This window comes from Neospora caninum, chromosome VI (genome assembly GCF_000208865.1).
Source record: "Neospora caninum Liverpool complete genome, chromosome VI".
In the NCBI taxonomy this organism is placed as follows: domain Eukaryota; phylum Apicomplexa; class Conoidasida; order Eucoccidiorida; family Sarcocystidae; genus Neospora; species Neospora caninum.
Window position 1 is genome coordinate 1,466,035 of NC_018392.1, and position 17,330 is coordinate 1,483,364.

Genomic DNA, 17,330 nt, shown 5'->3' on the forward strand with positions numbered 1-17,330 from the left:
CTGCACTCCTTGGCGTACACCAGCCCCTCTATTCCGGTGGCTGTAATCCTTACATTCGTGCGATATACGGCTCCAGAAAGGAAAGCTGCCACACCTTTCTGAGCAGGCAGCCAACGAGAATTAACGCGGTCTGCCGCCTACTCAACCACAAATGACAGGGGCATGGTCGAAACCCTGAAGGGACCGGAAGGGCTTACATGTTTGGGAGGGCGAAAACAGATGAGGCAGCCCATCCTGTGCGACCAGCCGAATGCTCAAAACCCCCGAGCGCAACCTAATGCCAGCGGATGACGCGTTGACCTCGCGAAGCCTCGAACGCGCGCTGTGTTCTCGTAGCCGAGGACTGAAGTCGTTTGTGGACCATGCGCCCTTGCTAGTTCACACGGTAGCTTGTAGAGACCCCTCATGCACCATGGAACCTCGCTGTTGGGACGCGGTCGCTCCTTGCACAATTTGACGGAGGCACTGCCACGCGTAGGGACAACAGCGCCATTGCAAGGTTTGGTAAATGGGCCCGCAACTACCGCGAAAGGCCCGCTTGAAGGACATTGAGTTTCAGCGAAGATTGCCCTGCTCTGGAAAGGATCTCCATAACTGAAAGAGCAAATCAGGAAACGAAAGTGACCAAATTAGGTAGAGTCCAGAAACGGAAACACGGATCCTTTAAGGCTTTTTCCATAAGAAGAGCCGTCTGCCCTCTAGTTTCGTCGCGTTCGTTGGGGTTTCTGTACCACCGTCAGGCGTGCACCCGGTTTATTGACCCTCTCATGTTTGTTCTGCACTAACACAACTTGCGAGTGAATACCGCTCCTGCTCATGCCAGAGATACATGCAACAGAGAGGTGGATTCGCACCACAACTCCGTGTTTGTTACGTGTTAGAATGGAACGACGTGCATACCCCTCTGCGTAGAGTCAGGACAGTTTCCTGTCAAGTTTCTTGTTGTTCGAGGCGTTCCGGCAAAGTGGAAGACTGTTCATAACAACTCTCAACCAGATCACGTTCTGGTGCCTTCCGCACTTTCGTGGCCCACTGCGGCAGTTGCTGTCGCTGTTTGCGCGTTCGATCCACTGCGAGCTACACCTGTCGTGGCCTCCGGTATTAGGTTACCCGTCACTTCTCTTGGACTCCTGCTCTGGATGTCTGCTGTGCCTTCATTGTCGGCCCTGGAACCTCGTTCTCTTTCTCTGCCGTTCAACGCGGATGGAACAACCAGTTGACTACCGTGCTGCTTCGACATGCGTGCGTGTGCTGTCCTGCCTTCTTCTGTACTCCTAGGTAAGTTGCTCCTTTTTGCTTCTTTTTCATTTGTTGCTGAACCTTGCAGAGATACAGTGGAGTCCACAGTAGTTCAGGAGGAGCTCCGTTTCCGGATTCCCACACGAGTCCTGCGCCGGTCTGTGACAGCATCATCGTACCGTATCAGGCCTCCCGTGAATATGCCTACCCCTGCCGGCACACACAGAGCTCGTCCCCTCTTCAATAGCTCAGGAAACTATACAACCAGTGGTTCTTGTGTCATTGCAGTGCGTCCTGTCACAGATGGTTACCTCTAAAGGTGACAGTATTTGTGTGGAACCGACACATTTGTCAAACGGATTCTTTTTGCGCGGTGCAGGCAGTGTAGGAAGGTGGTAGTAGAACGTAGGCACGCGTAACAGGAACAGACATTTACTCAGATAAAAGGAAACTAGTGGCTCAGCACGCTAAGAAATCATTTGCTTCCGATTCAGGCGCCGCGAGACACCAGTCAAGGTTGTCTATCAGTCTCGGCTGACTCAATGGAGTCGTGCACCTGGTCTGGACAGAGACTGCAAAAAGCCACAGGTTCCACGACTCGAACGACTGAATGTTGGAACCAGAATGGACCAAACTTCGTTTGGCATAGGTAGGCGTTTAGGAGCTCATGAGCGAGCATTTTTGTCTGTACAGGTAGCGAGTTTCACACGGGGAGACAATCTCAACAGCATTTGCGCGCAGAGTCACGACCGCGTCTCCACTCCTTTGAGGCTGACGGGCTCTTGTATTGCCCACCCCACACAGGCCACTGTTTACTCGGTACCCGTTTACCGCGATATCTACCCATCCAGCAAGTACCTGCTCAGCGCGGATTACAGAAGTGAATTCCTATTCGCGACAGTCAGGAATTCTTCTTTCGTGTACGTGGCAACAGCCAAACACAAACACTGGCGTTATCGCTCGTGTGGTCATTTATTCGAACGGACGTTGTAGCAGGTTGTCACCGGGGCCGACCTAGCTGTTCCCAGCCATGACGCAGTAACGCCGGGATAAGGCTGAGTCTCATACCAGCCGTTTTCCGTCTCTAACTCCACCACTCGGTGTGACGGCGGTTCTCGATGGGCGCCGTCAAGAAAAATCAGACGGCGCTAACACCGTGGGGCAGCGATATATTGGTTCCTCTTCTGAAGATGTTCCTTTTTGAGCTGTGACTGTCGTGACAGAATGACGAGCCCATCGTCTTTTCTCGATACAGGTTGTCTGAGTACGCTGCCTTTGCCATGACAGTGTGCTGTCTTTGTATAGTGGGCGCTGACCGACAGCCGTTTGCGTTCGAAGCCACGGTCCTGTAGACTCGAAAGATAGCGGCTCTTGTTGCGATCGCTGTCTAATAGAAACGAGAATAAAACTAACAAACGTCCAACTAGGAGACGCGAGAGTTGTCCCAAGGGAAGATGCGTTTTAATTTGCCGTTTCGTTGCACTTGATTTAGAGTCATCCGGACCAGGGGACTTCCTCGTAATCCTCCCGCGCGCCCTGCCGCTCTCACAAAATCATGGAACGCTTTGTTCTATTTTTATCAGTGGCATTTATCTATGCCATGGGCGTCAGGGCACCTATGGCATCAGGTGTGTCGGCACACACGACAACGGTACATCTTATCGTCTTTTCACTCCAATATGTCGTTTCTACTTTTTTACAGGGCCTCGACGCGACGGAAGCCGGTCCGAGTCCCGTACGAGGTCCACCAGGGGCTCGCCGGGGTGTTACCCCGCCGAGTTCAGTGTCAGAGGTTTCGAATACCGAGGGGGAACGGGTGCGGAGGCTTGCCGAGGCCAGCCCCAGTGCAGAAGAGATCACGGATCGAATGATTCAGATTGAGAAGCAACTCAAGGACCTTGTTGCGTTTCGATACGCGGAACGATGTAATTTTCGACAATTCGCACGGATGTGGTTTTCAGAAGACGCGTTCTGTACACAACACTTGAAGCGGAAGGACAGAGTAAGCGGCACGACTGGCGAAACGCTTCGAAGACAAGTCGGCGGCGGCCTGTAGGTAGCGTGAAATACATGGTTTAGAGAGGTCAAGTTGGGGGTGCGCCAAGAGAAGACTAAACTAGTTGTTTGCTTCTCCAGCAACGACACAGCGAAGGCCATAGGTCATGCTTCCTGGAAACTCTCATTCGGCTACTTCGTCGAGGGTTGCGCGCACAACCATTCCACATGATACTTATGGGATTAATTCGCTTCCGAGATCATAATGGTACATTGCTATTGTTTCAGCGCCGTTGTCATAGCGCGTGTGGTATCCCATCGTGTCAGGTCCCGTTGGCTCGTGAGGTGCTGAAACAACGCTACAAACAACAACGTGAAGAGAAGGAACGTGATTTGAATGCCTGGGCGGCATGTCTAGATGCCCTCAATTTCCGAATTAAGTTGCTGGACAATGAGAGAAAGGATCTGGAAAACAAGCTTACAGAAGAGCAGTACGTTCGGTTCCTAGTCAAGTTGGCTGGTCGCGGTGAAGGTGACTCCGGTGGAGAAAGCACTCGTGCATTATCGGGCGAGGCAGATGAATCAGCAAGCACGAGCCAATCTTCTGATGTGGCAGGATCTACGCCAGGTGGAAGTGATTCCCTGGAGGCATTGCAGCGGGAAATACCTCTAGCTAGACAGGAAGCAGCACAGGCCTTAAAAAAGCGGCGGTACTGGCGCAACTTCCTGCGGACTCATGAAGCGCAACGTCCACAAGGTCCCACGGCGGAAATGCTTGAAAACGAACGCGTTGATGCCGCCTGTGACTTTGAAAAATGGCAGACCGAACTGGCAGAACTCAAAGCAAGATCCAGCGGGGCGGAGAAGGTATACGCCGCCCTCCGCGCGAGAGTGAGGTCACTTCACCAACGGAGACGGGCTATAGTTAAGAAACAGAAAACTGGATCGCAATCTGGTACGAAAGGAACCGGTACCGGGACGCCTCTGAAAGGCTCCTGGAATGCTCGTAATCGCTTCGCTCGTTTTGACATTGTCGTCGAGGAAAGTGATGCGCAGACGCCGTGGCGTACACGTCCTTCCTGCGCCTTTTGGAGCCAGCGAACGAGTGGTCAGTCTGCTGCAGCGGGCTTGCAGCCAGGTCCGGCCAAGCACCATGTGCTTCTTTCTGCGCGCCCATACATGCAACAACGATACCAGAAACCACGCCGAAAACCACGAAAACCTGCCGTTTCTAGTGAAGCTGAACGCGGCGGGGGAGGCGGTGCGGAACCTGGGCCGAGCACGAGTACGTCTGGTCTTAATGCAGCCTCAGCGTTACAGGAGAACAGATCTGCGGCGCGCTTGATGAGACTGACAAGTCACTGGCGACAATAGCGACTCGACGGCACAACCCCGTGTTATGAACTGCCTGGGCTGATTTTTCTCCTCCTGGCAACTGGTCACGCCGCAGAGAATGCCAGTTCTGTAGGACAAAGTTGCCTTCATTACCTGAGAGACGCAGCTGTGGAAGACGTATGTGGCTTCCGTGTTCGGGTCAGATAGCTGAGTGTTAAGTGGAATCGCCAATCAGAAAACAGTCGTGTTCCGCGTTGCAGCTCGGCGCCCGGGGGACCGCGGTGCCCACGGGCGATGTCTCTATTTGCCACTGGAATGAGCGTCAGTAGCGCTCGCGGGAAACGCCGGTGACTCGCGTACGAATGAATGCCCGTTACTCGTGAGTGTCGCTAGTTTTCTGCGTGTGAACAAAACCTTAACGGGGGCTCCGTGGAATAGCACTCTAGAATATGGGCCGGTACAGAGACGCATCCAACTCACGCGTGGTTTGTAATCATAGCGCGCCGTATTGGCAACATGTCCGTGTTCCTTTGCTTCAGGCGCATCGACAACCCCTTTCCCAGATTCACCGGGCGAAGGAACATCTGGTGTTAGCATGACGGCGCCGACTGCCGGACCTGGCACGAGACATTGCGCGAAGCAGTCTCGTTCAGGTCCTTCCGACCAAGGTCAGCAGTCTTAGTATGGGGGCGAGGTCCGGGCTTACACAGCGGTAACCCGTCAGGAATAGGATCGAGTTCGGGAATAGTGGTGCTAACGGTCGAATCGAGACCGTCGCGATGACACTGTACGTCTGATTCCTGTCGTCGGTCAACGTAGAATTCTGACAGACAGGATTTGAGGCGAGGACCAAGAGTTTTGCGTGGAGTTGCATATTCCGTGTGGAATGTGCAGCCGTGTTTTGTATCGGTCTTGCATCAATCTGTACCTGACGCTCCGACGTTTCTGCATGACATGCTGAAGGCCACTCTACGTGTCCGGTTCAAGAGGATGTTGGCGGAGCTGCTGCGAAGCAGCCAGCCTCTGCTGCTTCTACCGCTTCTGCTGCTTCTGCCGCTTCTGCTGCTTCTGCCGCGGGTCAGTTTGCTGGTGCAGCATTGCAGTGCCACCAGCCAGCCACCTGCCAAGAGAACCCCTCAACTGACGGAAGTAGCTGAGGTTGTTGAATTGATTCGAGCCGGCGAGAGATGGAAGTGTATCTCTCACATCAATGTTGGGGCACTGTCTACTCGGTGATTGGGGTACCCGCCTATAGTCTTGTACACACCGGGGAATACGTGTCTGGCTGCAAAGCGTTTACCCTTTGAGAACTAGGGGATTAGGAGTGCTAGCGCTGTCGGTGGCCAGGAAATGCCACAAATGACTCCAAGCGCAGCGTTACTTCAGGGTCTTGTGTCTTGCGTTTGTGACTCCTTTCGGTGGATGTACTTGCTCAGCCGCTTCACCTTCGTCTGCAGAGAGTCTCACGGCAGCGTTGCCAGGGGGGTCTCCCGGTGAAGCTGCAGGGGCTCCCGCCGCGAAGAGCCGACCGCTGCCTGTAACGACTGAGGGACCTGAATCGGCCGTTCCTGCGGCTGACATTGACAAGGCAGGAACTCCAGAAGAGGCGACTACATTCCCACCCTTGATGCGAGCACATCCTTTCTTGATTCCAGGCGCCCCTGCAGACGCGAGCCCTACCACACTACCGGTGACGCCGCAGCACTCATCGAGTACTTCTCTCCCACGCAGCGATCCAACAGGCGGCGCGACTTCGTCTGGACCCGGTGACAACTTTTCATATTCTGTTTCCCCCAGTTCGCGCCTGCGGATGAAGCGTCCGACACCGCTGCCCTCTCGTGGAGGCCCGTCTGCTGCCAAGCGAGCCGGCATGCCACAACCGCCTCATTCTCAGTCCACTGCACCAGAGCAGCCGGAAAGGGCATCTGTTTCCCATGAAGGTGCTGTTTCGCCATATCATATAGGAGCATTCCAGTCCATGGTGGTTAGTAACTGGGTTCAGCGTTGAATGATAGCTAAGCCGGACTGTACACAGCAGTACGAACGTACGGGAAAGAGAAAGGGTTTCCCGAATCGTATGGACCTATTAGAGTGCTGCTAGATTCCGGTATGCTTCGTTTTGCTTGTGCATGGGACTAGAGACGGAGGGTACAGTGTCTGTTGCATTAAAAGGTTGCTCCGGTGCGTGGTGCTTGCGGGAGATATGATTGAGGGATTAGAAGGGGTCACGAGGGCACAAGTAGTGAAGGTGCTTCGAGCAGCGAACGAAAGAAACTCACCACTAATGCTACACGATGCCGATGTACAGGCACACCGGCGGTCCGTTTGTGCTACAGGTGAAGGTGGCTTAGTACCATTGGCCCAAAAGAGTGATACTGAGACGACGAAGTCTAGTGGAGGTTCTTCCCCCAGTCTCACTGCTCGGCAGACGGGACTGCATAAAACGAAGAAACCAAGACGACGACAGAAACCAGGACAAGAACGTGGAATTCGCATGTCGTCTGGTGGCCGAGCAACCACCACCCGTCAAGGATCTTCGAGGCCTCCGAGCTCCAGCAGCCCTCCGAGTTCCAGCACTTCTCCTTCATCAGGAAGGCATCCTCAGACACGACATGTGAGAAGACCTAGAAGGAGCAAGGAAGAAGGCTCTTCCCCTCACCACCACGCTGGTGCTTGGCGCCTGACGTCGTCACCGTCCAGCCTAACGCCTGCCGGTATCGTTCCTACCGCCTTCCAGACCACGTCCAGTCACGTAGGGCCTTTAAGCGGCGGGAGTGGCGTGCTGTCGCTGGTACCATCGTTCATAGGACATCCCCCAGCAAGTTCTCCGTTTCCGTCTCAGCTGTCCTCCTACCTGCAGGGAAGGGCAATACCCTTCAAACCACAGCGTTCCACAACGTCGTGGGAGAAGGACTCGTAGAGGGGCTGTAAGGCGCTGGCACGCACAACAGAGAATAAAAATTCGAAAAGGGCGTAATAGGCTGCGTGGGTCAACCTTGTGCGCCCCCGTGGCATCAATCACTGGGGGCTCAAGAATGTCTTGCTGACGCACTGTTTGGTGTTTTCCCGTCTCATAGGGCACCGATTATTCATAGATTTCGTTTTCTAGAACAGATCGTCACTTTGATGGGGTAGCGTCCTCGCTCTTTACGGTCAATCTGACGGTGGGTCCTGCTGTATGTTTTACCGGTGGTTTTTTTCGTGGGTCGTAAGGTGTATGGCAGGAGGCAGAATACGGAGTTAGTCAGGGTAGCGGCCCGTATGAAACCCCGTACACGCCCGTGTTGAGAATCATTTTTTCATTGTAATAGTCATTCGAGTCAAGATGGCAAGGACGCTGCTCAAGGGAGTTGCGGGAACCGTGCGCCACTCGGACGGACTCCTGATATGTCCCTCTCTCTGAATCCTTTTTGCCGCCTGAAGAAGCCGGAGTCTGTTTTCTGGTTGTTTCTTGAGCCGATTAGCTTGACGCTGTGGCGAAGGGTTCCCTGCATGTCGGTCGACAGTGTGAAATGGGAACTGTGGGAGTTTCTACCTGGGGCCAATGTGTGTAAGGAAGACGTCTTCAAAGCACAACATGTGCAAGGCAGACGCCTGACACACGCAGTGTCTGTAGGTACGACGCCGTAGACGCACAGCGTGTGAACAGAGGACAACTGAGAGGCACACTCTTCAGGTTGTGATACTATGCAAGGACAGTTGCGCTGCCTAGGGATCGATGAAGGGGAGAAGAAAGACTCAGTTCGTCTGTTATGCATGCGAATAAGCACGTGCCTTGCCTTCCCTCCCTTTCGCGTTCGCACGCGGATGCACGCCGCTGCGGCTCCTTTAATTCCGAAAAAGCGACGAACAGGAGACGCTCTTTGTTTTGTCTCTTCTTTAGGCCAGACGTTTTGTCTTTTGTCGGACGCCGGGGTTATGGCCCGGGGGACACGAGGATGAGATGACTCGGCTAGACCGGTTTAAACAACAATCGCTTCTGCCCGTCTATTTGGCAGATGCGGATCGCGTTTGCATGCAAACCTTCTCGATAGTGGAGAGGTGGCAGGGGGCTACCTTATCAAACGACCGGGAAAAAACCAAAGTGATGGAGGACGTACGGGTGGCGCCTTCTGAAAATCGAGACCGATAACGAGCGCCCCTCGAGCACATTTCCCTGGCGCGATGTTCAACCACGTAACGCAACGATCGGACAGAACAGCTACACAAGAGACCACGGAACCCTTGAAGGCACTTTTTGTGTCGTTTTACACAACCCGTAGAAAACTGTGGATCCCGTGCAGCGGCTCTGCAGTTGGGCACCGCGAGGGAGACCTTAGGGGTTACTCGAGAGCACGCGCAGACGAGGAGCAGAGCAGCAGCAGTGCGCACTGCTTACTCACGGTTGCTTGCGCCTATCTGCCGAAGATTCACGACGCACTCACTGTTTACGTCAAGCGATGTCGATGGGTAAGAGAAGGGGAACTGGGCCGAGCAAACTTACAATCGGGCGTCGATCATGGTGCCTTCAGTTGTGCCAATGCCAGGTGGGCGGGCACAGAGACCACCTCGACATTTTCAGTCATGTTGTTCGTCCCCTTTGTTTCCTTGCGTATATTGACTGTGTTTCCCTTCAGCCATCGTGTGCTCGTGTGGCAAGGGCGGGGTACAACCAAGATTAAGTGTTTCGGGGATGCACCCGTACATCGCTAGACATTGTAGCTTACGCCTGGGGTCCGTAGTTGAAGCTTTATGATAATTCGAAGTGACTCGCGTTCTTACGCTCAGTAGACACGGATCTATCCTGTTCGAAGTCTTACAAAGACAAGCGACTGTAAACGGCTTCACAGGAAAGTTGACATAACTCGATGTATCAGCTGCTGACGGTCTGGAAGCACACGGTTGATGTGAACAGAAACGGAAAGGGGCAGATCAGAAACCTGTTAGAGCGACGAGAGCAAAGACAGTGTCACAATCGTTGCATGTCCGATACGTGGCCCTCTTGGGTGTCATCTTGAAGGTGACGCGTGCGGACAAGCAACACGAAACAGCCTTTAACAAGGTCGAGGGGTGCCCAGAACAACCGGAGCACGGGTCTGAGAATCTGTAGCACAACCACTTTATTTTCCTCGGTTCGGGAAGGAGCTGCTGCTGCTACTGTACGTACTGGTATTGCAGTTGTCTTGCCACAAAAACCACCCTCACATTTGTAGGAGGCCCACCCTACTACCACACCGAATTGCAGATGAAGAATCGTACCCAGCGACCACATCACCCCCGAACACAGTGGGGCTCCTGACGTCAGGCAAATGAGGACACCGACGCGCACAATACTTACGCTCCTAGCCGACATCCAGACCAGCATGGAACCCGTCACGTGTACACTTTTCAGAACCACTGCTCGCGTCTTGAACATCCAGGGTGGTCTTCAAGGGAATGCGTTCTTTTGTCTCTTCCGGATCGGTCCCGCAGGAAGCGAAGACCGACCATTGCCTCCCAGTCGATAAAAACAGTTCCGTTTTTGTGTGGCGTCCTCAGCCTTCTGCCGGCGCTTGGCTGCCTGCATGAAACCTAAAACAGAGAGAAGTCGAGTGTCCACACATCGGCTATCAGACTGCAGACACCGACACAAGACTTCTTTAATAATGGACGTTTCACAGCATGCTTCGTCGTCACGCCCGAGTTCCGTGTGCCGGATAAGAAGAGACAGGGACAGCTGCTGGAGACTCAACGGTGACCGTTTCTGGAGGTATTTAGTTGTTTCGCGTGCTCGCCGTGACCCGGGTGCTGATGGACAGTTCGTGGTTCGCTTTTGTTTAGAATGGAACGTCTCCTGCTCTTTTGCCTGCGTGTCTTGCCACCGTTAAAGGTTCTGGCTCCGTCTCAACGATCTAGACTTGAGAATGCCCGGTAGTGGAAATTCTGCTTTTTACCATGCACGTCCACACTGCCGGTGCGACTTTTTGTTGGAGAGCAGAGACAGCCGCGTCAACCTCCGTTTGTACACGAACACACTTTCCCGCATCCGGGCATATTTGCTCTCTGAAATAGTGGTACACATCTATGATGGTCACTTTGGTGCAGGCAAGTCGGGATGCCCTAAATGGGCCGGCTACGAGGGGAAGTCTCAAATACCTGTTAGATAAAAAGCACTGGGCACGACGGACACGCTCAAATGTATGGTTCCCCGCTTCGCGGTATTCACCGTGCAACAAGCATGATCAATAACGGAAAACGGAAAAAAACGCCCCCGGTGTTTCTCTTTCGTGGAGAAGGCACGCCACCGTTTTCAGGTGGAGCGACAGAGGCGACAGCACGGCATTTTCGGTGCCTTTGACATACTCCACGTATGTGCCTGAACAGGGGGGGGGGAGAGGGTTTGCACTCAAACTCTTCTTCGTAATACCCATATATATATATATATATATATATATATATATATATATATGTCTAAACAGAGCAACAATGATATATGAGTATACGTGGCCTCCCTTGGTCTTCTTCTTGTCCCTCTTCGACCTGTAGATTTTGTTCCCTCTTTGTCTTCTTTTCTTCTTCGTTTCCGCTCCTACAGGATGGCATTGGCGCAACCACATCAAGAGTGGTCCAATTCGTGGCTCGCATCGTCTTCCTTCCGTTTCCTCCTCTCCTGTTGGCGCCGTGTTGAGCGTCGGCATGTATTTCTGATGCAGGCTGCCGCATGCCCCGCGCCCAGTCGGTCTAGTATTGGTCCGTTTCTCCTCTGTGTTGTTTCCTTTCGCGATGCTTCGTTTAGTCGCCACATGCGTTTTGTGCAAGTTGATGCACTCTGAACGGGTGCTCTGCAACTAGACCACGACGCCCCTCACCATCTGGAGAGCCCCCGGGGTCGAGTTCAACGCCTCGTCTCCCCCAAGCTGCCAACACTGTTCGGTTTTTCTCTCTTCCGTTTTGTACTGTTGGTCTGCATATGCCTGGTCGGACACTTTGGGTAACCTTACGACAGGCTTTGAGTCACCCGTCTCAGTGCTACGCAGACATGGGTCTCTTTTCTAAGGCTCATCTATAAAGATCACTTGTCCAATGTGCTGGCCAGAAAATGATCGGATATATTTCGATAATCGAATGACATCGTGAAAAGAAAGGGTACTTCTTATGTGCTGCTGCACTCCTTGACGTACACCAGCCCCTCTATTCCGGTGGCTGTAATCCTTACATTCGTGCGATATACGGCTCCAGAAAGGAAAGCTGCCACACCTTTCTGAGCCGGCAGCCAACGAGAATTAACGCGGTCTGCCGCCTACTCAACCACAAATGACAGGGGCATGGTCGAAACCCTGAAGGGACCGGAAGGGCTTACATGTTTGGGAGGGCGAAAACAGATGAGGCAGCCCACCCTATGCGACCAGCCGAATGCTCAAAACCCCCGAGCGCAACCTAATGCCAGCGGATGACGCGTTGACCTCGCGAAGCCTCGAACGCGCGCTGTGTTCTCGTAGCCGAGGACTGAAGTCGTTTGTGGACCATGCGCCCTTGCTAGTTCACACGGTAGCTTGTAGAGACCCCTCATGCACCATGGAACCTCGCTGTTGGGACGCGGTCGCTCCGTGCACAATTTGACGGAGGCGCTGCCACGCGTAGGGACAACAGCGCCATTGCAAGGTTTGGTAAATGGGCCCGCAACTACCGCGAAAGGCCCGCTTGAAGGACATTGAGTTTCAGCGAAGATTGCCCTGCTCTGGAAAGGATCTCCATAACTGAAAGAGCAAATCAGGAAACGAAAGTGACCAAATTAGGTAGAGTCCAGAAACGGAAACACGGATCCTTTAAGGCTTTTTCCATAAGAAGAGCCGTCTGCCCGCTAGTTTCGTCGCGTTCGTTGGGGTTTCTGTACCACCGTCAGGCGTGCACCCGGTTTATTGACCCTCTCATGTTTGTTCTGCACTAACACAACTTGCGAGTGAATACCGCTCCTGCTCACGCCAGAGATACATGCAACAGAGAGGTGGATTCGCACCACAACTCCGTGTTTGTTACGTGTTAGAATGAAACGACGTGCATACCCCTCTGCGTAGAGTCAGGACAGTTTCCTGTCAAGTTTCTTGTTGTTCGAGGCGTTCCGGCAAAGTGGAAGACTGTTCATAACAACTCTCAACCAGATCACGTTCTGGTGCCTTCCGCACTTTCGTGGCCCACTGCGGCAGTTGCTGTCGCTGTTTGCGCGTTCGATCCACTGCGAGCTACACCTGTCGTGGCCTCCGGTATTAGGTTACCCGTCACTTCTCTTGGACTCCTGCTCTGGATGTCTGCTGTGCCTTCATTGTCGGCCCTGGAACCTCGTTCTCTTTCTCTGCCGTTCAACGCGGATGGAACAACCAGTTGACTACCGTGCTGCTTCGAAATGCGTGCGTGAGCTGTCCTGCCTTCTTCTGTACTTCTAGGTAAGTTGCTCCTTTTTGCTTCTTTTTCATTTGTTGCTGAACCTTGCAGAGATACAGTGGAGTCCACAGTAGTTCAGGAGGAGCTCCGTTTCCGGATTCCCACACGAGTCCTGCGCCGGTCTGTGACAGCATCATCGTACCGTATCAGGCCTCCCGTGAATATGCCTACCCCTGCCGGCACACACAGAGCTCGTCCCCTCTTCAATAGCTCAGGAAACTATACAACCAGTGGTTCTTGTGTCACTGCAGTGCGTCCTGTCACAGATGGTTACCTCTAAAGGTGACAGTATTTGTGTGGAACCGACACATTTGTCAAACGGATTCTTTTTGCGCGGTGCAGGCAGTGTAGGAAGGTGGTAGTAGAACGTAGGCACGCGTAACAGGAACAGACATTTACTCAGATAAAAGGAAACTAGTGGCTCAGCACGCTAAGAAATCATTTGCTTCCGATTCAGGCGCCGCGAGACACCAGTCAAGGTTGTCTATCAGTCTCGGCTGACTCAATGGAGTCGTGCACCTGGTCTGGACAGAGACTGCAAAAAGCCACAGGTTCCACGACTCGAACGACTGAATGTTGGAACCAGAATGGACCAAACTTCGTTTGGCATAGGTAGGCGTTTAGGCGCTCATGAGCGAGCATTTTTGTCTGTACAGGTAGCGAGTTTCACACGGGGAGACAATCTCAACAGCATTTGCGCGCAGAGTCACGACCGCGTCTCCACTCCTTTGAGGCTGACGGGCTCTTGTATTGCCCACCCCACACAGGCCACTGTTTACTCGGTACCCGTTTACCGCGATATCTACCCATCCAGCAAGTACCTGCTCAGCGCGGATTACAGAAGTGAATTCCTATTCGCGACAGTCAGGAATTCTTCTTTCGTGTACGTGGCAACAGCCAAACACAAACACTGGCGTTATCGCTCGTGTGGTCATTTATTCGAACGGACGTTGTAGCAGGTTGTCACCGGGGCCGACCTAGCTGTTCCCAGCCATGACGCAGTAACGCCGGGATAAGGCTGAGTCTCATACCAGCCCTTTTCCGTCTCTAACTCCACCACTCGGTGTGACGGCGGTTCTCGATGGGCGCCGTCAAGAAAAATCACACGGCGCCAACACCGTGGGGCAGCGATATATTGGTTCCTCTTCTGAAGATGTTCCTTTTTGAGCTGTGACTGTCGTGACAGAATGACGAGCCCATCGTCTTTTCTCGATACAGGTTGTCTGAGTACGCTGCCTTTGCCATGACAGTGTGCTGTCTTTGTATAGTGGGCGCTGACCGACAGCCGTTTGCGTTCGAAGCCACGGTCCTGTAGACTCGAAAGATAGCGGCTCTTGTTGCGATCGCTGTCTAATAGAAACGAGAATAAAACTAACAAACGTCCAACTAGGAGACGCGAGAGTTGTCCCAAGGGAAGATGCGTATCAATTTGCCGTTTCGTTGCACTTGATTTAGAGTCATCCGGACCAGGGGACTTCCTCGTAATCCTCCCGCGCGCCCTGCCGCTCTCACAAAATCATGGAACGCTTTGTTCTATTTTTATCAGTGGCATTTATCTATGCCATGGGCGTCAGGGCACCTATGGCATCAGGTGTGTCGGCACACACGACAACGGTACATCTTATCGTCTTTTCACTCCAATATGTCGTTTCTACTTTTTTACAGGGCCTCGACGCGACGGAAGCCGGTCCGAGTCCCGTACGAGGTCCACCAGGGGCTCGCCGGGGTGTTACCCCGCCGAGTTCAGTGTCAGAGGTTCCGAATACCGAAGGGGAACGGGTGCGGAGGCTTGCCGAAGCCAGCCCCTCTGCAGAAGCGATTATGCAGAGATTAAACGGCATTGAGAATCAACTCAAGGACCTTGTTGCGTTTCGGTTCTCAGAACGAGCTATTTTTCGAAATTGCGCACGGATGTGGGTTTCGCTGGAAGGCTTTCGCACCGAATACACGAAACACTGCAAGGGAGTAAGTGGTAGGACTGACGAAGCGATTCGTAGGCAGGGTAGCAGCGGCCTGCATGTGGCGTGAAGGCCATGGCTTACGGTCTTCAAGTCGGGGGTGCGGCAAGCGAAGTTTACACAAGTTGTTTTGATTCTCCAGCATAGCGAGACAGCGAACGCCGTAAGTAGTGTTCCTGGAAAATCTCATTCAGCTACTTCGTCCAAGAATTGATCACAAGACCGTTCCACGTGAGATTTAGTGGATTAATTCACTTTATACGTGATAATGATACATCAGCACCGATGGCATAGCGCGTTTGGTATCCCATGCTCTCAGAAACGGTCATTCAGTGATGCGGAGCTGCAGCAACGCTACGAAAAACACCATGAACAGAAGGAACATGATTTGAATACCTGGGTGGCATGTCTAGACGCCCTCAATTCCAAAATTGAGTTGCTGGACAAAGAGAGAAAGGATTTGAGAGGAAAACTTACAGAAAAGCAGTACCGTCTGTTTTTAAGCAAATATACTGGACGCGGTGAAGGTTACACCCCGGGAGAAAGCACTCGTGCCACATCGGGCGAGGCAGGGGAAAGTGCGAGCACGAGCCAATCATCTGCTGCGGCTGGACCTACGCCAGGTGGCAGTGGTTCCCTGAAGGCATTGCAGCGGAAAATGGCTCGACTAAGGCGAGAAGTAGCACTGGCTTTGAAACGGGACTCTTGTCTTCGGAAGATGGTGCGGTCTCATGAAGAGAAACGCTCACAAGATTCCTCGGGGGAAATGTCTGAACGGGAACGAGTTCGTGCTGCCCGTGTCTCGGAAAAATGGGAGGCTCGACTGGCACAACTCAAAGCTAAATCCGCCGAGGCGACCGCGATATACGCCTCCCTCCGTGAAAGAATGAGATCACTTAAGCAACAGAAAGCGGAAATGCTTAAGGATCCTCACACCGCTAAGCGACCGCACCGAAGACGGACAGGTGACGGCGAGACTCTGAGAGGCTCTGAGAATGCTCGAAATCGCTTCCAGCGATATGGTATTATCGTCGAGGACAATGATGCGCAGAAATCGTGGCGTACACGTCCTTCCTGCGCCAATTTGAGCCAACGCACGAGTGGTAAGTCTGCTGCAGGGGGCTTGCTGCCTGGTCCGACCACGCGCCATGTGCAACTTACTGGGAGACCATACGCAGCCCATCCACCTCAGAAGCCATACCGAAAACAACGTTGCGTTTCTCTCTGAAGCAGAACGCGGCGGGGGAGACGGAGCGGAACCCGGGCCGAGCACGAGTACGTCTGGTCTTTAAGCAGCATCAGCGTTACAGAAGAACAGATCTGCGGCGCGCTTGATGAGACTGACAAATCACTGGCGACAATAGCGACTCGACAGCACAACCCCATGTTATGAACTGCCTGGGCTGATTTTTCTCCTCCTGGCAACTGGTCACGCAGCAGAGAATGCCAGTTCTGTAGGACAAAGTTGCCTTCATTACCTGAGAGACGCAGCTGTGGAAGACGTATGTGGCTTCCGTGTTCGGGTCAGATAGCTGAGTGTTAAGTGGAATCGCCAATCAGAAAACAGTCGTGTTCCGCGTTGCAGCTCGGCGCCCGGGGGACCGCGGTGCCCACGGGCGATGTCTCTATTTGCCACTGGAATGAGCGTCAGTAGCGCTCGCGGGGAACGCCGGTGACTCGCGTACGAATGAATGCCCGTTACTCGTGAGTGTCGCTAGTTTTCTGCGTGTGAACAAAACCTTAACCGGGGCTCCGTGGAATAGCACTCTAGAATATGGGCCGGTACAGAGACGCATCCAACTCACGCGTGGTTTGTAATCATAGCGCGCCGTATTGGCAACATGTCCGTGTTCCTTTGCTTCAGGCGCATCGACAACCCCTTTCCCAGATTCACCGGGCGAAGGAACATCTGGTGTTAGCATGACGGCGCCGACTGCCGGACCTGGCACGAGACATTGCGCGAAGCAGTCTCGTTCAGGTCCTTCCGACCAAGGTCAGCAGTCTTAGTATGGGGGCGAGGTCCGGGCTTACACAGCGGTAACCCGTCAGGAATAGGATCGAGTTCGGGAATAGTGGTGCTAACGGTCGAATCGAGACCGTCGCGATGACACTGTACGTCTGATTCCTGTCGTCGGTCAACGTAGAATTCTGACAGACAGGATTTGAGGCGAGGACCAAGAGTTTTGCGTGGAGTTGCATATTCCGTGTGGAATGTGCAGCCGTGTTTTGTATCGGTCTTGCATCAATCTGTACCTGACGCTCCGACGTTTCTGCATGACATGCTGAAGGCCACTGTACGTGTCCGGTTCAAGAGGATGTTGGCGGAGCTGCTGCGAAGCAGCCAGCATCTGCTGCTTCTACCGCTTCTGCTGCTTCTGCCGCTTCTGCTGCTTCTGCCGCGGGTCG

The 17,330-nt window shown here is 53.3% G+C and overlaps 2 protein-coding genes across 2 annotated transcripts; both read left to right on the top strand.

Annotated features, from left to right (window-relative positions):
- Nucleotides 1-2,857: 2,857 nt before the first annotated feature.
- NCLIV_017220 (hypothetical protein) lies at nucleotides 2,858-4,608 on the top strand (the record flags this gene model as incomplete). Its single annotated transcript, XM_003881914.1, has 2 exons — nucleotides 2,858-3,241; nucleotides 3,463-4,608. 2 exons carry the CDS (start codon nucleotides 2,858-2,860, stop codon nucleotides 4,606-4,608), a joined length of 1,530 nt encoding a protein of 509 aa, XP_003881963.1.
- A 10,584-nt stretch (nucleotides 4,609-15,192) lies between these two features.
- Nucleotides 15,193-16,152, top strand: NCLIV_017230 (hypothetical protein; the record flags this gene model as incomplete). Its single annotated transcript, XM_003881915.1, has 1 exon — nucleotides 15,193-16,152. One exon carries the CDS (start codon nucleotides 15,193-15,195, stop codon nucleotides 16,150-16,152), a length of 960 nt encoding a protein of 319 aa, XP_003881964.1.
- Nucleotides 16,153-17,330: the final 1,178 nt, after the last annotated feature.